The following is a 17,519-nucleotide window of genomic DNA, read 5'->3' as shown; positions in this document are numbered from 1 at the left end:
GCAGCCAGGACTTGAACTGGCGCCCATATGGGATACCAGCACTGCAGGTGGCAGCTTTATCCCTTACGCCACAGCACCAACCCCAGTAGTCAAGTTTAAGATTGTACTGTAACAAATTCTTAATTTGTAAAATTCTGCTACAATTGAGTACAGCCCCTTTTACTCTTTGACACCGGAGATGGGTTTTTTTGTTTTGTTTTTAAGATTTATTCATTTGAAAAGCAGAGTAATAGAGAGAGGGAAAGATAGAGAGATCTTCCATCCTCTGGTTCACTTCCCACATGGCTGCAATGGCTAGGCTGGTCCAGGCAGAAGACAGGAGCCAGGAGCTCACATCCCGTGTGGTTGCAGAGGCCCAAGTACTTGGGCAATCTTCCGCTGCTTTCCCAGGCACATTATCAGGGAGCTGGATTGGAAGTGGAGCAGCCAAGACTCAAACCAGTGGCTTAACTCATGTTGCCACAACACCTTCAGTGAAAGCTGAGGAACCCAGCAAAACCCTGAATAAACAGAAATCTGGGCTCCAAAACCCTGTGTACTTTTCCATTATACTGTGTTGTCTTACCCACTCCCCCTTTCTTTAAGTTAGTGACTGGGATCTGCAAGTCTATGCAAACATTTTCTCAGAAAGAAATAAAAGCAACTATAAGCATTGTTTGCTAATATTCTAGTCAGTGGTAACTTTATTTTCCTTACTCTGCAGGTGCACAAAGCAAATCCAATACGCAAGTATCAGGGTGTGGAAGTAAAGTCAAGTGACCAACCTCTGACTGTGCCTGTATCTCCCAAGTTCTCCACTCGATTCCACTGCTAAACTCAGCTGTGACCTGCAGATACTGCTTGGCAGCTGGAGCTGCTTTTAACGTCAAACCAGGAGCCTTCTTCCTTGTCGCTGGGAGTGGAGAGAACCGATTTCTCCAGTCTTTTCAGCTACTCGTGTCAGACAGAATGTACTTGACAACTATGGGCTCAAGTTTTGTTGAGAGTTGTTTTTTTTTTTTTTGAGGCTAATAATGAGACTCAATTCATGTATGCCTTGATTAGACTCCATGTAGTTATTTCCTTTATACCATCAGTTGACCTTTAATATGTGTCTTAACTCTGGCTAGAATTTCAAGTCTCTGTGATAGCACAGTGCAGTCTTATTCCCATTGCCCCCTTCTGCCTTTCTTATATATATATATATATTATTATTATTTTTAAATCAGAAAATAAAGATAGTTAAATCCTGAGATAGGGTTTAAGTCCTGGTTTCAATGAGGAGCAAATGCTACTTCAGATTCTTTCCTCCTCTCTGCACAAATGAGTTTGTAGTTAAGAAGCCCTGTGCTATAAGGGTGAAAACCTCATTAACTGCATCACTGAGGAAGAAGATGGCGTGAACGCATGGGAACCTCACAGCAACCATTTGGCAAGCTTTGGGCAGAGCTGGTTTTAAGGTATCTTCTTCCCTTATCTGTGCTGAGAATTACAGAGAGCAGTGCAGTGTGCATTTTAAAACCTGGCATGTAATAAATACTTTTCGTCTTCTCCTCTCTCATTTTGTTATTTGATACTTTTCAAATCTGTCAAGCCTCTTTGAAGGACATCTCTCACTGGGGAAATGGGTAGTTTGAGAGGTGGGTCCAGAATCTTTTTTTTGTTTTTTTTAAGATGTATTTATTTGAAAGGCAGAGTGACAGAGAGAGAGAGAGAGGAAGAGACAGATCTCCCATCCGCTGATTCACTTCCCAAATGGCCACAACAGCCAGAGCTGGGCCAGGCTAAAGCCACAAGCCAGGAGCTTCTTCCAGGTTTCCTATGTGGGTGCAGGGTCCCAAGCACTTGGGCCATCTTCTGCTATTTTCCCTAGTGCACTAGCAGAGAGCTGGATGAAAAGTAGAGTAGTCCTGACTCAAAGTGGTACCAGCATGGGATGCCAGCCCTACAGGCCATAGCATAACTTGCTGTACCACAATGCCAGCCACTCCAGAAACTTGAAAGCACAGGCTCAGTCCTTAAAAAAAAAAGTTGTAATTTTTTTTCTTATATTAGAATATTCTTCCATATTTTGTTAACTCCCTCCCAGTAACTACCCAGTGTTCTGTTACACCTTTGTATAGACTGTTTCTTAACAAAACGACCTTTATCACATCTGGTATATTCTTCCCTGTAAGACTCAGCTCAAGTAAAATATTTTTTAGAAATTGTTCTTTAAATATCTGACCTCCTCAGGTAAGCACGGTGACTTCCTTCTTTGTGCTTCCCAGATGTTTCTTGTGCCTATCCCTTGTAGAGCAGTTTCAGCATGTCTGAGTTACTTGTACTTTTTATAAACTAATAGAGATGCAAATATTTAAGTTGCTTAAAGATAAGAATTATCATAGTCATCTCTCTGTTTCTTGTGGATAGCACAATATTGGGTTATGTTCATATTAAGTGATATATTTTCTTTTAGACTTTATGTATTGTTTTTGAATATCTGTTCTTACCTGTCATTTACACCTGTGTCGGGGGCTAACAAAGCATCCATATGATGCCCAGGCTAGTCAAAGGTACTGTATGACATCAAGCCTATTTTAAATTCATTTTTTATGCATCCAGTGAGCGTTTATAGATTTCCTATTATGTAGAAGCCATTGTAGATGGAGCAGTAGGTGACAGAGTAAGATACTGTGTCTCACGGTACAATTTGCAGACCCCTGGGCCTCTTGACTGCCCACAACTGGTGCAAAGTACAGTTCCTGTGTTCATTTCCTAAATGCCTGTGGTATATAGTTTCCTAACTTTTTAGTTCATTTAATAAGTTCTTATTTGGAGCTAACTATATATGTCTTGGCACTGTTCTATCCCTGACAATACAGCAATGAGAAAAGGAACATTTGCCTTCATGGAGCTTAGGTTTTAAAAGGGGAGATACACAATAAGCAAGTAACTATTGTGTCAGGTGGGAAATGTTGCTCCAACTGCCAAGCAGTGAATAGAATAGGGTAGGGAAGAGCAGCTTGCGTGTTTTAATTGGGATGGTGAAAAAACTCTCTTGTTCCAGTGAAAGCTAATAGTGGCTTGGGGTAGTGGGGTGGCAGTGGGGTGATGAGAGGCGGTTGGATTCTGAATGATTTTGATGGGGTAACTGGCAAGATTTGCTAACGGATTGAATGTGGGTGGAGAGTGAAAGAAAGTGGAATTCTAGAGGTTGCCAAGGTATCAGCCCTCTCCCTTATACTATGGACATCCTAGTCAATCCTGGTTCTTATTTTTCTTGTGGATTCTCAGGTCAATGGATTGTTTTTTCCCCTGTTTATCTCTACACCACAACACCAGGCTCTTGGTCATGATTTTCTATTGCTAATATTCTGATACTAATTAATATACTCGAAATAGTATTCACTTTTTTTTAAAGGATTTATTTATTTGAAAGGCAGAGTTATGTAGAGGCAGAGAGAGAGAGAGTCGTCTTCCATCCGCTGGTTCACCTTCCAAATGGCCACAACACTGGAGCTGGCCGATCTGAAGCCAGGATCCAGGAGCCCCTTCCGGATCTCACACATGGGTGAAGGGGCCCAAGGACTTGGGCCATCTTCCACTGCCTTCTCAGGCCACAGCAGAGACCTGGATGGGAAGTGGAAAAGCCGGTGGATGCTGGCACTGCAGACAGTGGATTTACCCACTACACCACAGCACTGACCTCACTACTGTTCACTTTTGCATCGATTGTTTTATACTTGCATAAATTTTTGGTTGCTATTTTCTCCCTTTTTGGTTTTCTTTAGAGTTTTGTTTCTAAATTAAAGTGATACACAGACTGCAGTCGATCATTGTAACACAAGATGGGATGTGAGGGGCCAGCACTGTGGCATAATGAGCAAAGCCACCCGAGTCTGCAGTGCCAGGATCCCATATGGGCACCAGTTCCCATCCCAGCTGCTCCTCTTCTAGCTCTCTTCTATGGCCTGGGAAAGCAGTAGAAGATGGCCCAAGTTCTTGGACCCCGGCACCCGCATGGAAGATCAGGAAGAAGCTCCTGGCTCTGGATCTGGCCAGTTACAGCCATCTGGGGAGTGAACCAGCAGATATAAGACCTCTCTCTGTGTCTCTCCCTCTGTTTCTCTCTCTAACTCTGCCTCTCAAATAATAAATAAATCTTTTTTTGAAGAAAATAGGTGAGATGTGATTCAGTAATGTGAGATACAGTGCTTTGGGAGTTTAGGGATTCTTGCTAGCAATGAGGTTTCATGCAGTTTAAAGCCTTTTTTTTTTTTTTTTTTTTTTAAAGTAAAAATTGCAAAAGAAGCATTGCCTTTTAGAAACAATACAACTCTGGAGCTGGGACTGTTGTGTTGGTTAAGTTGCTGTCTGTAGCGCTGGCATCCAATATAGGCACAGTTTGAGTCCTGGCTCCTCCACTTCTGATCCAGCTCCCTTCTAAGGCACCTGGGAAAGCAGCAGAAGATGGCCCAAGTGCCTGGGTCCCTGCACCCACATGGGAGACCTAATGAAGCTCCTGGCTTCTGAGTTCTTAGGTAGGGCCTATTCTTAGCTGTTGCAGCCATTTGGAGAGAACCAGTAGATGGAAGATCCTCCCTCCCTCTCTCCCTTTCTCTGTGTAGCTCTGCCTTTCAAATAAATATTTTAAAAAGTAAAAGTAGGCTGGCGCCGCAGCTCACTTGGCTTATCCTCTGCCTGTGGCACCGGCACCCCGAGTTCTAGTCCCAGATTGGGGCACCGGATTCTTTCCTGGTTGCTCCTCTTCCAGTCCGGTTCTCTGCTGTGGCCTGGGAGTGCTGTGGAGGATGGCCCAAGTGTTTGGGCCCTGCACCCACATGGGAAACCAGGAGGAAGCACTGGCTCCTGGCTTCGGATCGGCGCAGCGCACTGGCCATAGCAGCCATTTGGGGAGTGAACCAAAGGAAGGAAGACCTTTCTCTCTGTCTCTCTCTCACTGTCTAACTCTGCCTGTCAAAAAAAAAAAAAAAAAGTAAAAATAAAACTATAAAACAAAAAAAATTAAAATCTCTTTCCTATATTCCTATTCCCCAGAAGTAACTTGTTGCTTACTAGGGTGTTCTAGAATGTTTGTTATGTGCACAGGTATTTACAGAGCATTTCAACCTTTTTTTAGATCGTGAAATTGTGGCATTCTGTACTTTTTCTGAACTTTGTTCTTTAGTTATGCATTCACTGAAAGACATTAAAGGTAAAAATTGTTTTCTTCTAACTGTGTAGTTCCCCTTCCCGGAGATATTGTTCTCAGTATCTTGTGTTCCCTTGCAGAGATGATTTCTGTATCTTGTTCCCCACTTGTTTTTTATACAAATAGCATCACACTGTATTCCCTGTACCTTACTTTTTTCAGTGTGTTAAGTATTTGATGTGATTCAGGTGCTACTTTGGGCATATCTGGGTTTCCTTCTTGGCTGAAACATTTGGTGATATGGAGGCAGACCTCTGCATGATGTCCTGGGCTAATGAGCTGAGGTCCCAAGGACTTGAAGGTGGGCCAGCAGCATTAGGCCTTTAGCCCCTCCTGGCTTATTAGTTGAGCCTTGGGGACTTAGGGCTTGAGCATCTGGTTGAACCTGTGTATCCCAGTAGATAAATCTTGACACTGATTCCTTTTCATTTCCCTTGGAAAAGGCTGTCTCACTGAATCATGTCTGCTTTGGAAGTTCATTGCTGAGAGTAGCAGTTAAAAAAGCTGTTAGACACGTGGCTGGGCTCCTATTTCTGCACAGACAGGCTGAGTTACAGCTTGGTGGTGTGGATCCAGGTAGGAATTGGTCAACATTCTGAATCCTGAGCTGCCATCAGCCTTGCAGCCTGCTGGGATGCTCATTTTAGACAACATATAAAGTTTCCTGGATATGGGACAACCTCAGGCCTATGGAAAGAGCAGGAAGGTTAAAGTGTGTGGTACTTTCAGCAGTGACGAAGGCGTAACCAGGGAACTGACATGTTTGCTTCAATGCCAAGAATTCCAGGACAATTTGTTATCCAGCTAAAGCCAGTATAGTTGCTACAAAAAAGAATCTTGGGAACAAAAACTTAACTTTTTCCTCAATTCCTTTGTCTTCTTGCACGTACCCAGTTTATTTTCTAACTCTATAGTAAAGGTTGCTGATGCTGGAAATGTCTGAATTTTGCTATTCTCTTCTTGTAAGCAAATATTTGTTATTCTCTTTCTTGTAAGAGAATGAGAGGCTGGGCTCAGGCCAAAGCATGGCTCTTATGTGCTAAAGGTATCATCTTCCTAAAAGAGCTTCACAAGTGCTGAGGTTTCACTCAGAGAAACCGTAGTTGGAAGGTTAGGGATATAAGCTTTAAGGAAATACAGATTGAGTATTCATCTGAAATGCTTGGGACCAGAAGAGATTTTGGATTTGGGGATATTTGCATGTTTGGGAAAGGGATACAAGTCTAAATGTGAAATTCATTTGCTTCATATAATTTTACACACTTAGCATATATTTTAAAAGTTTTTTGTTTGACACAGTTTCATGGTATAGAGTTTTCTTATGGTGTCATGTTGGTACTTAGAAATTTCTGAGTTTGGAATATTTTGCATTTTGGGTATTGAGATCAGGCGTGTCCAGCCTGTGCTGGATTTATCAGGAAAGAATGGATATCACCACACCAAGCTTTCCCTTCTCTCTTATCAATTGCCCTTCTCTATTTAAAAAAACAGAAGCACAGTTTTATCAGGCAGAGGGGAGGTCTGCAGAGCCCTCTGTGTGGTTAGTGGACTAGTTTCTCAGAACATTACAGTCATGTGGGTGCTGAGAATTGTGGCCAAATGCTCTTGCCCAGCTTGTTTTGGCACTGGTGGTATTCTTTTAGGAGCAAGGGTGGGAAAATGAGCCTTCAGTGGGTCATGATACGACTCAGTAGTTCTGACTTGTACTATGACAGGCAGTTTGGGGCTGCATTGTTAAGTTTGCTTGGTGGTCTGGAGAGGTGAAAAGTCTCAGTCCTGCACTGACATACCCTACTGTGGCCATGCACACATGTAGATTCACACAGATGATCTGTTTTTTCTTTTATGAAACTTGTATTTTTTTATACCTTGTAAGGCATTTCTGTGTATGTTTTCTGTACTCTGCTTTTTTTTTCCCTTCTTTTTGTAAGATTTATTTGAAAGGCAGAGCTACAGAGAGAGAAAGGGAGAGGGAAGGAGAGAGAATTTTCCATCAGCTGGTTCACTCTCCAAATGGCTGTAACAGCTAAGGCTGGGCCCAACCAAAGCCAGGAGCCAGGAGCTTCATCCGGGTCTCCCATGTGGGTACAGGGGCCCAAGGACTTGAGCCATCTTCCACTGCTTTTCCCAGGTGCATTAGCAGGGGGCTGGATCAGAAGTGGAGCAACCAGGACTCAATTGGTGCCCATGTACTCTGTTTTTTTAACTTATTTTTGCTGTATTACTTTTTTTTTTTTTTTTTTAACAGGCAGAGTGGACAGTGAGAGAGAGAGACAGAGAGAAAGGTCTTCTTTTGCCATTGGTTCACCCTCCAAAGGCTGCCGCGGCCGGCGCACCACGCTGATCCGATGGCAGGAGCCAGGTACTTATCCTGGTCTCCCATGGGGTGCAGGGCCCAAGCACTTGGGCCATCCTCCACTGCACTCCGTGGCCACAGCAGAGAGCTAGCCTGGAAGGGCGGGGGGGGGCAACTGGGACAGAATCTGGCGCCCCAACCGGGACCTGAACCTGGTGTGCTGGCTCCACAAGGCGGAGGATTAGCCTAGTGAGCTGCGGCGCCAGCCTAAAATACAGTTTTTAACGGTAGTTTACTATTCCATTGTTGGGTTTTTATTTTTTAAAGAATTTATTTTAGGCCGGCGCCGTGGCTCACTAGGCTAATCCTCCGCCTGTGGCGCTGGCACACCAGGTTCTAGTCCCAGTCAGGGCTCTGGATTCTGTCCCAGTTGCCCCTCTTCCAGTCCAGCTCTCTGCTCTGGCCCGGGGAATACAGTGGAGGATGGCCCAGGTCCTTGGGCCCTGCACCCGCATAGGAGACCAAGTGAGGCTCCTGGCTTTGGATCAGCGCGGTGCGCTGGCCACAGTGGCCATTGGAGGGTGAACCAACGGTAAAGGAAGAGCTTTCTCCCTCTCTCTCACTGTCCACTCTGCCTATCAAAAAAAAAAAAAAAAATTATTTTACTTGAAAGGCAGAGTTACAGAGAGAGGTAGAGAGATCTTCCATCTGCCAGATCACTCCCCAAATGCTCGCAATGGCCAAGGCTGGGCCAGGATGAAGCCAGGACCCAGGAGCTTCATCCAGTTCTCCCACATAAGTACGTAAGTGCAGAGGCCCAAGCACTTGGACCATCTTCTACTGCTTTCCTAGGCCATTAGCAGGGAGCTGGATCAGAGGTAGAGTTGCCTGGGCTCCAACCAGTACCCATATGGGATGCAGGCATTACAGGCGGCAGCTTAACCCATTAATGCCACAACGCCTGTCCCCTACTCCATTGTTTTATGTTTGCTTCTCTTCAGTGCTTATTTTGCAAAGGACTTTTGTCATAGGACAGAATTGTGCATATTTGCTTCCCTTAATTTGTCATGTCTGAATCTAAATCTTAAATGACTGTTTTCTAACCACATATCAGTTAATCTTTGAAATTAAAATATAAGCTCAAAAGTAAATACAATCCCCAAAGCACAATGACATTACATTGACAAATGGAAAGCTCCTTTTGGCTGGTATAATGTAAGTATTATAGGCTCTGCCTCTGAAAAAGTTAGTTGGCACTTAGCAAAGCTTTTCTAAAGATAATTCAAGTTCTGTTAAAGTCTCGAAACCCTATCTTTTCAAATGAATCTATGCAAGGATTTGTTGTCTCTAAGCCTTCAGATCAGATTTGAAAGAAGACTGTCTTGCTTAATTCTAGTTGAGGCTGTGATGGTTCTTGGGCAAAATGGAGTTGGGATTGTAATATGGCTTCTGTCATTGACATGCTGAGTGACTTTTAATAAGGTACCTTTCTAGGCCTGAATTTCCACATCTCTCAAAACTGAGTCAGAATGATGAGTGAGGCTCCTTTAATTTAAGCATTTTCAAAAATTTTCAGGCAATTTGTTTAAGCTATAATAACCCTAATTTCATATTTATATTTTTTCTATGCCAACCACTCAGTCACTACAAGAAGGTACCTCTTGCCAGCAAGCTTTCCTGCCCTTGGATTTCCATGTGGACTTTAAGAAAAATATGTTGGAGATCAGTATGCTTTGTTGTTGAGGATTTTCCAAATGTTGTTCTGGAAGCAGAGATCTAGCCCAGATCACTCCAGGGGACTAATCCCTGAATAATGTTGTCCTCTGACATGCACACATATTTTCTGATGGTTCTCTTGACCTTGGAACTGGCTGATGACTGTACAGAATGTTCGATGAGTTTGTTTGACATACTATAACAAAGAAGTCTCCCCCCTGCTCCCATACCTGACCAAAATGTGTTTTCTTTTCCTGGAAGTGGCCCTTCTATTGGTAGAGACAGTTCAAGGACATCACAGTAAAGCTGATACCTTGCCTTATTCCTTTTCTGTCTCCACTGCTAGTAGGTTTTTAGTATTTATGGCCAAGGAGACCTGGATATTGTTTTTGTGTAATTGGTGCAGGGCTCAGGAGGAACAACAAATTATTTAATTGGGTAAGCCAAAGATCAGGAATCGGGGAGTTGCTGGTGGCTTTGTGAACTTGAGTGTGTCATTTGAATTCTCTGGACCTTGTTCTTTTTCCTCTAGTTCAGTAGAGAATTTGCCTAGCTTTAAAGAGATACAAAGGCACTGTGGACAGCACTCGTGACTGCTGTTCACCCCTGTTGGCTGGTGTGACTCAGGGTGACCATGCTTCAATATTGTCAGGGGGTATTTGTCACCAGAGGTTGCCAGAAGCCCCTGTTTTTCACCCACAACTAACAACGTGGCAGAAGTTCAGCAGATGCTAGGTAACAGGCAGCTGAAAGGAACAAGGAGGTATCTCTGCAGAGGAAGGGAGGCTCATGGGAATTTGTGCAAGTATGAGAGGTGAGGGATGGATTTCAGTTGAGCTTGTAAAAATCTCATTCCCACTATCTAGAGGTTGATGTCTACATTGTAGGTGCACTGAAATTGGGTGACCTTTTTTGGGCTTTCCTTACTATTTACACATTAGCCTTTTCTTCTCTTTTTGTGGTAGTTTGTACTGCAGAATCTAATGCAAGAAACAAACAGCAGAGCAAGCAGTCAGCTAGGAGTTGGGAGGGACTGTCAGCATTTCCCTCCTTCGCTAAATGACTTAACTTCATGCATCTCCTTCTCTTCAGAACTTCAGCTTACTGTTGACTGAATCTGAATGTTTCTGTTTTCCTCACACATGCCAGAACATTGCTGTTGGCTACCACCTAGAGACCTCGTGAACAAGACTAGGAACTAGCAGGTGGACATCTTGGGCCAGGACTTCCTCTAGGAGCGATGGTCCTCCTGGTGTGGTCTGCACATCATCAGCAGCAACACCTGGAACTTAAAATGCATCCTCTTTGCCCCCACTGCAGGTCTGCTGAGTCAGCACTGTTGGTGTAGGGCCTACAGAGATGACAACACGTGCCCGAAGGCGAGGAGCACTGTGCCAGAGAGGAGCCTCCAAGTCCCGATAGTGGTCTCCCTGTCCAGGTCCTGGTGGCCAGCGAGCCAGCTGCTCTCTCCTGTGCCATCAGCTCCCACACCTACCAGGAATCCACCTGAGGGTGAGAACATGTCCTGTACCTCCATGACTCTGGGAAGTCACCTTGTAGAGTCTGTGTTAGAGAGGACAGCTGCTGAATTTATTGAGCAGGTATTTTATCTCCTCAGCCAAGACTCCACTCGCAGAGTGAAGATGGAGAGAAGCAGCTTTTTCCGTATGTCCTTCCAACAAGTCAGATGACAGATGAGGAGAGACTGAGGTTCGGAGTTGAAGTGAACTTACCCAAAGTCACGCTACTAATATGTGCCAGGATCAGAATTTAGTCCCAAGTCTGTCTGCCCCAGGTACCTTTCCTATCACACCAGTTCGTAACCGTTGAGCAGAGCCTGCTCCAGGGGAGGGGCATTCTCAGGAGCTCCGTTCTCGGCCTCTCGATTGTGAGCTGGAGCACTCGCTGAATGCGTGATCTTGCTGAGGGAACCACCAGCTAAGCTTCCCAGAGGCCGAGAGGCAGGCGCACTGTCCTCACGTTAACCTGCCGTCAGCACAGCAGACCGGTTGGATTCTTCGGTTCCTGCTGGGGATGTGGGAACTGCCAGTCAGTTAGGCCCCAGCCTCAGCAGGTGGTCAAGATGCTTTGCCCAGGCCCACTCCTCACCCTTTATTTGAATGCCCCTCTGTATCCCAGACAGGGCCCTCAGAGTTTGCCACGTATCTCCTGGTTCTTAGGGTAATCCTGTAATAGCAAATGGACCTGGGGTTCTATAAATAGCATAATGGCAGACCGGGAAGCTGTTCTGTGCAACAGCACAGGACACATTCCGCACTTGAGCTATTTCCTGGGATCGTGTGATGGGAGTGACTTCTAGTGCAGATAAACTCAAATTACTCCTAACTCCTGGGTCTCTGCCCTGCACTCAATCTTGCTTCTATTCTTTGATGTGTCTGTGTGTCTTCTACCCCTGCTGCCTCTGCTTTCATGCAGTGGTGCTCCCAAGTCTGCTCCTGGGACATTTCCTGTTCTTGGAACAGCTGCACCAGCCTGGGGTACCCTCTTGCTACTTGATCCTATAGAGAGGTATCCAGTGACTGTGGGCAATTTTCAGATGACCTTGTTCCTCTGACGTCATTAGGTTGCTATTTTTGGCTTTGCTGTTTATGCTGCAGACATTGGGCTGGGATCTGGGAGAAGGAGGAGGGAAGGAGGGGCTGGTCTTAGTTCCCATTGTTTTATGGCCTGCTTAAAGTAGGAGCATTTATTCTTTTTTGTTTGTTTGTTTGTTTATTTATTTATTTGAAAGGCAGAGTTAGAGAGATCTTCCATCTGCTGATTCACTCCCCAAATGGTGCAATGACTGAGGGTGGGCCAGGCCAAAGCTAGGAAATTCTTCTGGGTCTCCCACATGGGTGCAGGGGCCCAATCACTTGGGCCATCTTCCGCTGCTTTCCTGGGCTGTTAGCAGGGACTCGAACTGGTACCCATATGGGATGCCAATGCTGCAGGCAGGGGCTGGAACCTGCTGAGCCACAGCACTGACCCTAGAGCATTTTTTTTTTTTTTAAAGATTTATTTATTCGAAAGTCAAGAGTTAGACAGAGAGAGGAGTGAACCATCTGATGATTCACTCCTCAGTCGGCCACAACGCTGGGGCTGCGCCAATCTGAAGCCAGGAGCTTCCTCCAGGTCTCCCACATGGGTGCAGGGGCCCAAGGACTTGGGCCATCTTCTACTGCTTTCCCAGGCCATAGCAGAGAGCTGGATCAGAAGTGGAGCAGCCGGGTCTCGAACCGGTGCCCACATGGGATACCAGCACTTCAGACCAGGGCATTAACCCGCTGCGCCATAGTGCTGGCCCCAGAGCGTTTATTCTTAAACATTATAGAGCACATAGTGAATTCTGGGCATTGGGGAAACCAAGTTTATAACATTGTTTAATTATTTTTCATTCACTCATAAATTTAATTTTTGTAGATATTATTTTGGAATGGTATAGTAATTAAGCATGAGGGCTCTGGACTCAAAAAATTAACCCTCCATTTACTGCCCTGAAACCTTGGATGAGGTGGTCCTCTGTGGCTTGATTTCCTCTTAGAAATGAGAGTGATTGTGATACTGTCTTCATAAGGGTGCAGTGAAGATGACAGGAGTTGATACCTGTGCTTGGCACATGGTGCATGCACAGTCAATGTTAGCAGCTAATACTGCTTAACCACAGTAACACTGCTTCCTGTAATAGCTACCTGAGAAAGCTGAATGTGCCACAGTCCCTGTCTATTCTGAGCTGGAATCCGGAATCCCAGAGTCTGAGATGTGGGATGGTAGGCACAGTCAACATAAGCCAGAAGGAACATCTGTGTGCACAGCTTTGTCCCTACATGTGGGTGGCGTTCAGGAAAACTAGATGAAGTTCCGTCCTGGGAAAGCCTCAGACAGTGACTTTCAACCCTGACCGCATCTTAGAATCTTCTAGGAAGATTTAAAAAATAGCGGTATTCTGGGCCTCATCCCGATGCTCTGATTTAATTGGGCTGAGCTCAGCTTCAGGGCCTGTACAGGCTCTCCGGTCTTTCCAGTGTGCATCCGGATTGAGCAGTGGGACTCCAGCCCATAGGGATATGTATCTTTGAAACTCTCTACCGTCTTGCAAAAGGGTGACTCTTACTAAGAGAGTGCCTTAAAGCTGGTCCTTTTTCAAGGCTTGAGATGTTTTCCAGTTAGCTGGACCCGCTGACCAGGCAGTTCTTGAACTTGGGCGTGCATGAATCACCCGAAATGCTGGTCATAGAGATAGATTCCTGTGGCCTCGTTCCAAAGAGGCTTCATTCCAGTCCCTCTGGGGGCTCAAGCACTGAGAAAGCAAGCATCCCTGATGCACAGTCCCCAAGTCTGCTCGCGAAGTCCCGCACTAGTTCCTGTCTCGTCACCTCACCATTTTCTGTCTTGAATGTGTGCACATTGCTAAATGTTTGAATTATCAGTCTGATAGTTATAAATGGTCATTCAAAAAAGGAAAATCCAGACAGTAAGAGTCATCTTCGTTGTGTCACCTGTCAGTATGCCCATTTGCAACCTTCCAAGTAACAAAAAGGATACTACCCTAGGGATTTTTTAAAGTAATTTTTTTATACCAAAAATGCAATATGGAGAGATGCTATAGCTTTCCCCAGCTTCATCTCTGTGACTCCAAAGTAACCAGTTTGGTCTTTGTCACAAAGTAGAGCACGTAGTAACTAATCTTAGCAATAACATTACAATTCTGGGATGGAACAGTGTATCAGCTGGGCTTCCAGAGAAATCTCTGTTCAGTTTGCCCCTCAGATTACCCACAGATCTCTGCTTACCAGCCTTGGTGGGAAGAGCTCTTCCAGAGACCTACCAGGCTCTGCCAAGGCCCGGGGTCTAGGGTGCAGGGTGGGAGAGGGCAAGAGAAAGCAACTGGCTGGTGACAGCCCGAGTGCTCCTCCCACCAGAGGAAATTTGTGAGGGGAGTTGGCTACTCTTTGGAGTCGGAAAGGTTGCTCAACTCCTTGGATTTTCCATCACAGAGCAGGGAAAGGGTCAGGCAGGGAAAGTCTCCTCTCAGCAGGTCCTTTTAAAGCCTCTTGGCTTGACTGGTTTCCTCTCTGGAGCCAGGGAAGTAGGGCTCGGGTGGCGTTAACCCCTCCACTCCCAACAGATGGATGAGCCTCGGAGCTTACACTCTTGGAAGGCAGAGCCTCCCAGGGCATGGGGCCTAAGGAGCCGTGAACTCTGGCTGGAGAAACCTTCTCTCTGGCCTTGTTAAATCCAACAGACATAATTGCATCCTGCTGACCTTAATTCCACTGGCAAGTTTAATTGGCTCTGGCACTGCCCCACTGCCCGCCCTGCACCCTGGAGAGGCTGTCTGCACAGCTGGTGCAGGCGGGAAAGCCCCCGCTCAAGGGTGGGCAGGGGCTCTGGCAGCCCCTAGCTGGGTGGAGGAGGTTTCCCTGTGCCTCCAGGAGAGCCCTGAGAAGCAGCTTGGGAACTCCCAGGGAGCAGCTGCTTGCAGCAGGCAATCCCAGGGCTCCGGAACCAGGCCAGCCTCCTATCCGGCATAAGGCACAGTGGGGACACTGGCAGGAACAACTGAGCCCTCTACCTACTATGTCCACAGCATTATACTCCCCCCGACCACCACTGCAGGTATTAAGCCCAGTGCCCTACACACTTGTGCTGGCTGAATACTCCTAGCAACCCTGGGAAGGAGGCAATGGGGCAGAGTGGTTATGAGGTGAGCCTTGGGTTAGTTAAATGGTTCCAGTCCCAACTCTGACTTTGCCTATAACTCAGTCTTCCTGTCACATCTATGAAATGGGGATGGAATAGCTGACATTTTTAGAGCACTTAGTCTGCACCCACACATTGTCCTAAATACTTCCTATTCCTCCCAGTGTGAGGCAGGTGCTTGTCTTACAGATGAAGAAACAGGTGAAAGCGTCTGTCCGTTCTCACAGTTGGGTGCCTGCAAGCTTCCCTGGTGGAGCCCTAACCCTCACAGAGCAGGGCTGTTGGAGGGACTGTGAAGGACACTCAGCGAGTTGCGCACCCCAGGCCCGTTTTCGTAGGAATACAATTAAGTAAGTTGCTGGGAATCAGTAACAACAGTAGCACACACACACACACACACACAAAAGCCTCTTAAGTTGTCCTGCCTGGAGTTTGGTCTCTCTCAGAGGTGGCTCTGGATGGAATCTGGGTGGTCTGAAGCTGCTCACCATCTGTGACTTCGGGGATAGGACACCCTCTGTGAGCATCAGTTCCCACATCTGTACACGGGTCTAACACTTGGCCCCTAGAGTGCCATGTGGGGATCCAGGGAGCTGAATGAATCAAGCCCTTAGCCTGGCCAGGCCTGGCCCTTAGTGGGCACTCACTCAGTAAGTGATTGGTATTCATTATCACAGTGAGACAAAGGGGATGCAAGGACCACTGCGGGGAAGTAATCCCACAAACACACGACAGCTTTGCCGGTCTATGCTGGGCTCACATGAGCACTGGACAGCTCCGCCCCTGGGGGGCTCCCAAGCAGTGGGATCAGCCTGGAACTCAGCCTGGGGGTGGAGGCAGGGTCCAACATTTGAAGCTAAACTAAACATCCTGTGGGGACAAGCGAACAGTGCACTAGGAGGCCCTAATAATACGTGTGGGTGGGCAACATTTCGACCTTTAGAACACTACAAGATCCACAAGGAGTACCCAGCAGGGAGAAGGGGGGAGCCACAGGCTGGGGAGTTTTAGGAAGAGCGGAGACTTTAGGCTTTGAGGACGGATGCTCCTGGCTCAATTCCTCTCTTGTTGAGTGGTTTTGGACAAGCTACCCATTCCTTTAATTTTCCTCATCCAGAAAATAGGATGACTGCTCATCGCAGAGCTGCTACTGAGCTGATGCCTAAAGACAAGGTAGATACAGCCAGTAGGCACCTGGGAGTGGGAGCTCCCTTCACTTAGGAGAGCCTGGGTTCAGGTTGCACTTCAGCTCCTTAGAAGCCATATGGCTTTTAGTGAGTTCCTTAACCTCTCTGTGCCTCAGTTTCCCCATCTTGGATACCTACCTCACTGGTAGGATTATTACCTGAGTGATTCTACGTAAGAGCACGAAGGACAAGCTCTGGCACATGGTGACAGCTAGATAGGCAGTAGTTAACTATTTTTGCTTCCTGGAAGAGGCTGTCACCTGGAGAAATGAAGGAGAGGAGGGCCAGGCCCAGAGAAGAGGGTCCCACAGTGTACAGAGACTCAAGGCTGGGGAAGGGGCTCCAGCTCTGGTTTTGCCAGCTTGTGGCAGGAACTCTTGACATTTGTTCATTTTAGAAAAGCACATTCATTTTTAATAGCAATCCATTCATGCAGCTCATGGCTCAGACGCAGAAATAAAAGCACACAAGTGGTGCCTCCCTCTCCTGCTCCCCGCTTTCCTGTTTATCCTGTCAAGTCATCATATATGATGCCCTCGTTTTGCACAAATGAGAGCACACTCTGCCTGCTAGTCTGCACATCTCTCCCGCCCCTGGAGGTCACTTCATACCCACTCACTCATTCACTCCCCCTCCTTTCTCTCATCTACTGTGGGTTGCTGTGCTCATTGATAGCTGCAGGAGCTGAGGTGTGGGGCGAGTACAGCGATGGCTGGTTTGCAGGCAGGACCTGAACCCAGATGCGCAGTCTCCACAACTCCAGGCTCTCCAGGGCCTCCTCAAAGAAAGGCCCTGGGCCAGGGAAGGCCCTTTGGAACACAGCTCTCAGGTCCCACCTCGGCCTGAAACCCTGCCCTCACCCCCCACTGCCCACCCCCCATCCCGGGCTGTGTGCCCCGCCAGTGCTGCATGGCCACCAGGTGACCTCAGAGTGGGGCCGCAGAACACTGACATCCTCCCTGGCCCCTCGGAAAGTCTCTCCAGAAGCACAAGAGAAAGATTTTTTCAACGGAAAAAGCTTTCAGGCCCATGGACATGTTGAACAGGTGCTCCTGAGACAATTTCTTACCCAAAGATGATCCAAGGAGATCCGGATGCCAGGGGCACAGAGCTGGGCCCTGGGGTTGGGGTGATAAGCCCTAGGCCTGCGCAGCTCTGGGGAGCCCCAGGAGATGTGGCATGCAGATAGGCAGAGCCAGGGCCCAGCCTGGGCATGGTCTTGCCCTTTGGCCCTGCCTGAGAGCCCCTCTTCTTCCAGGGCACCCCTCTGATCCTGTCCAAGTCGGGGACACCGGGCAAGGCCTAGGGGAAGGGCTGCTCCTCCAGGGCCCCTTGTGCCCCCTCCCTTTCTCTTCTTGCTTGTTCCAACACTGTTCTCCCCCTGGTCAGGCCGTGGGAAGAATGCCGTGTCCTCTGAACAGGGGCCAAGAGTGACAGGTGGTGG

At 47.0% G+C, this 17,519-nt stretch overlaps 1 protein-coding gene and 2 long non-coding RNA genes across 6 annotated transcripts in view; 2 read left to right on the top strand and 1 right to left on the bottom strand.

Moving 5' to 3' along the window:
• The window catches only part of TPX2 (TPX2 microtubule nucleation factor), a 54,175-nt gene extending 52,635 nt beyond the window's left edge, over positions 1-1,540 (top strand). For all 4 annotated transcript variants that reach the window (XM_070051967.2, XM_008256161.5, XM_008256162.5 and 1 more), the window contains exon 17: positions 704-1,540. In XM_070051967.2, coding sequence (XP_069908068.1) covers positions 704-814 — 111 coding nt within the window. In that variant the 3' untranslated portion in view covers positions 815-1,540. The remainder of the gene's footprint in view (positions 1-703) is intronic.
• A 1,825-nt stretch (positions 1,541-3,365) lies between these two features.
• Positions 3,366-17,514, bottom strand: LOC138844317 (uncharacterized). Its single transcript, XR_011379951.2, has 2 exons — positions 17,145-17,514; positions 3,366-3,591 (listed from the first exon to the last, which is right to left on the bottom strand). It is a non-coding gene; the product is annotated as an uncharacterized LOC138844317 (long non-coding RNA).
• On the top strand, positions 7,656-16,909 carry LOC149123385 (uncharacterized). Its single transcript, XR_016215890.1, has 2 exons — positions 7,656-10,697; positions 10,804-16,909. It is a non-coding gene; the product is annotated as an uncharacterized LOC149123385 (long non-coding RNA).
• Positions 17,515-17,519: the final 5 nt, after the last annotated feature.

This window comes from Oryctolagus cuniculus, chromosome 11 (assembly GCF_051225735.1).
Source record: "Oryctolagus cuniculus isolate XC-2025 breed Fujian yellow rabbit chromosome 11, ASM5122573v1, whole genome shotgun sequence".
Classification (NCBI taxonomy): Eukaryota; Metazoa; Chordata; class Mammalia; order Lagomorpha; family Leporidae; genus Oryctolagus; species Oryctolagus cuniculus.
The sequence above is the reverse complement of the archived record's forward strand: the minus strand, read 5'-3'. Positions and strand labels throughout refer to the sequence as shown.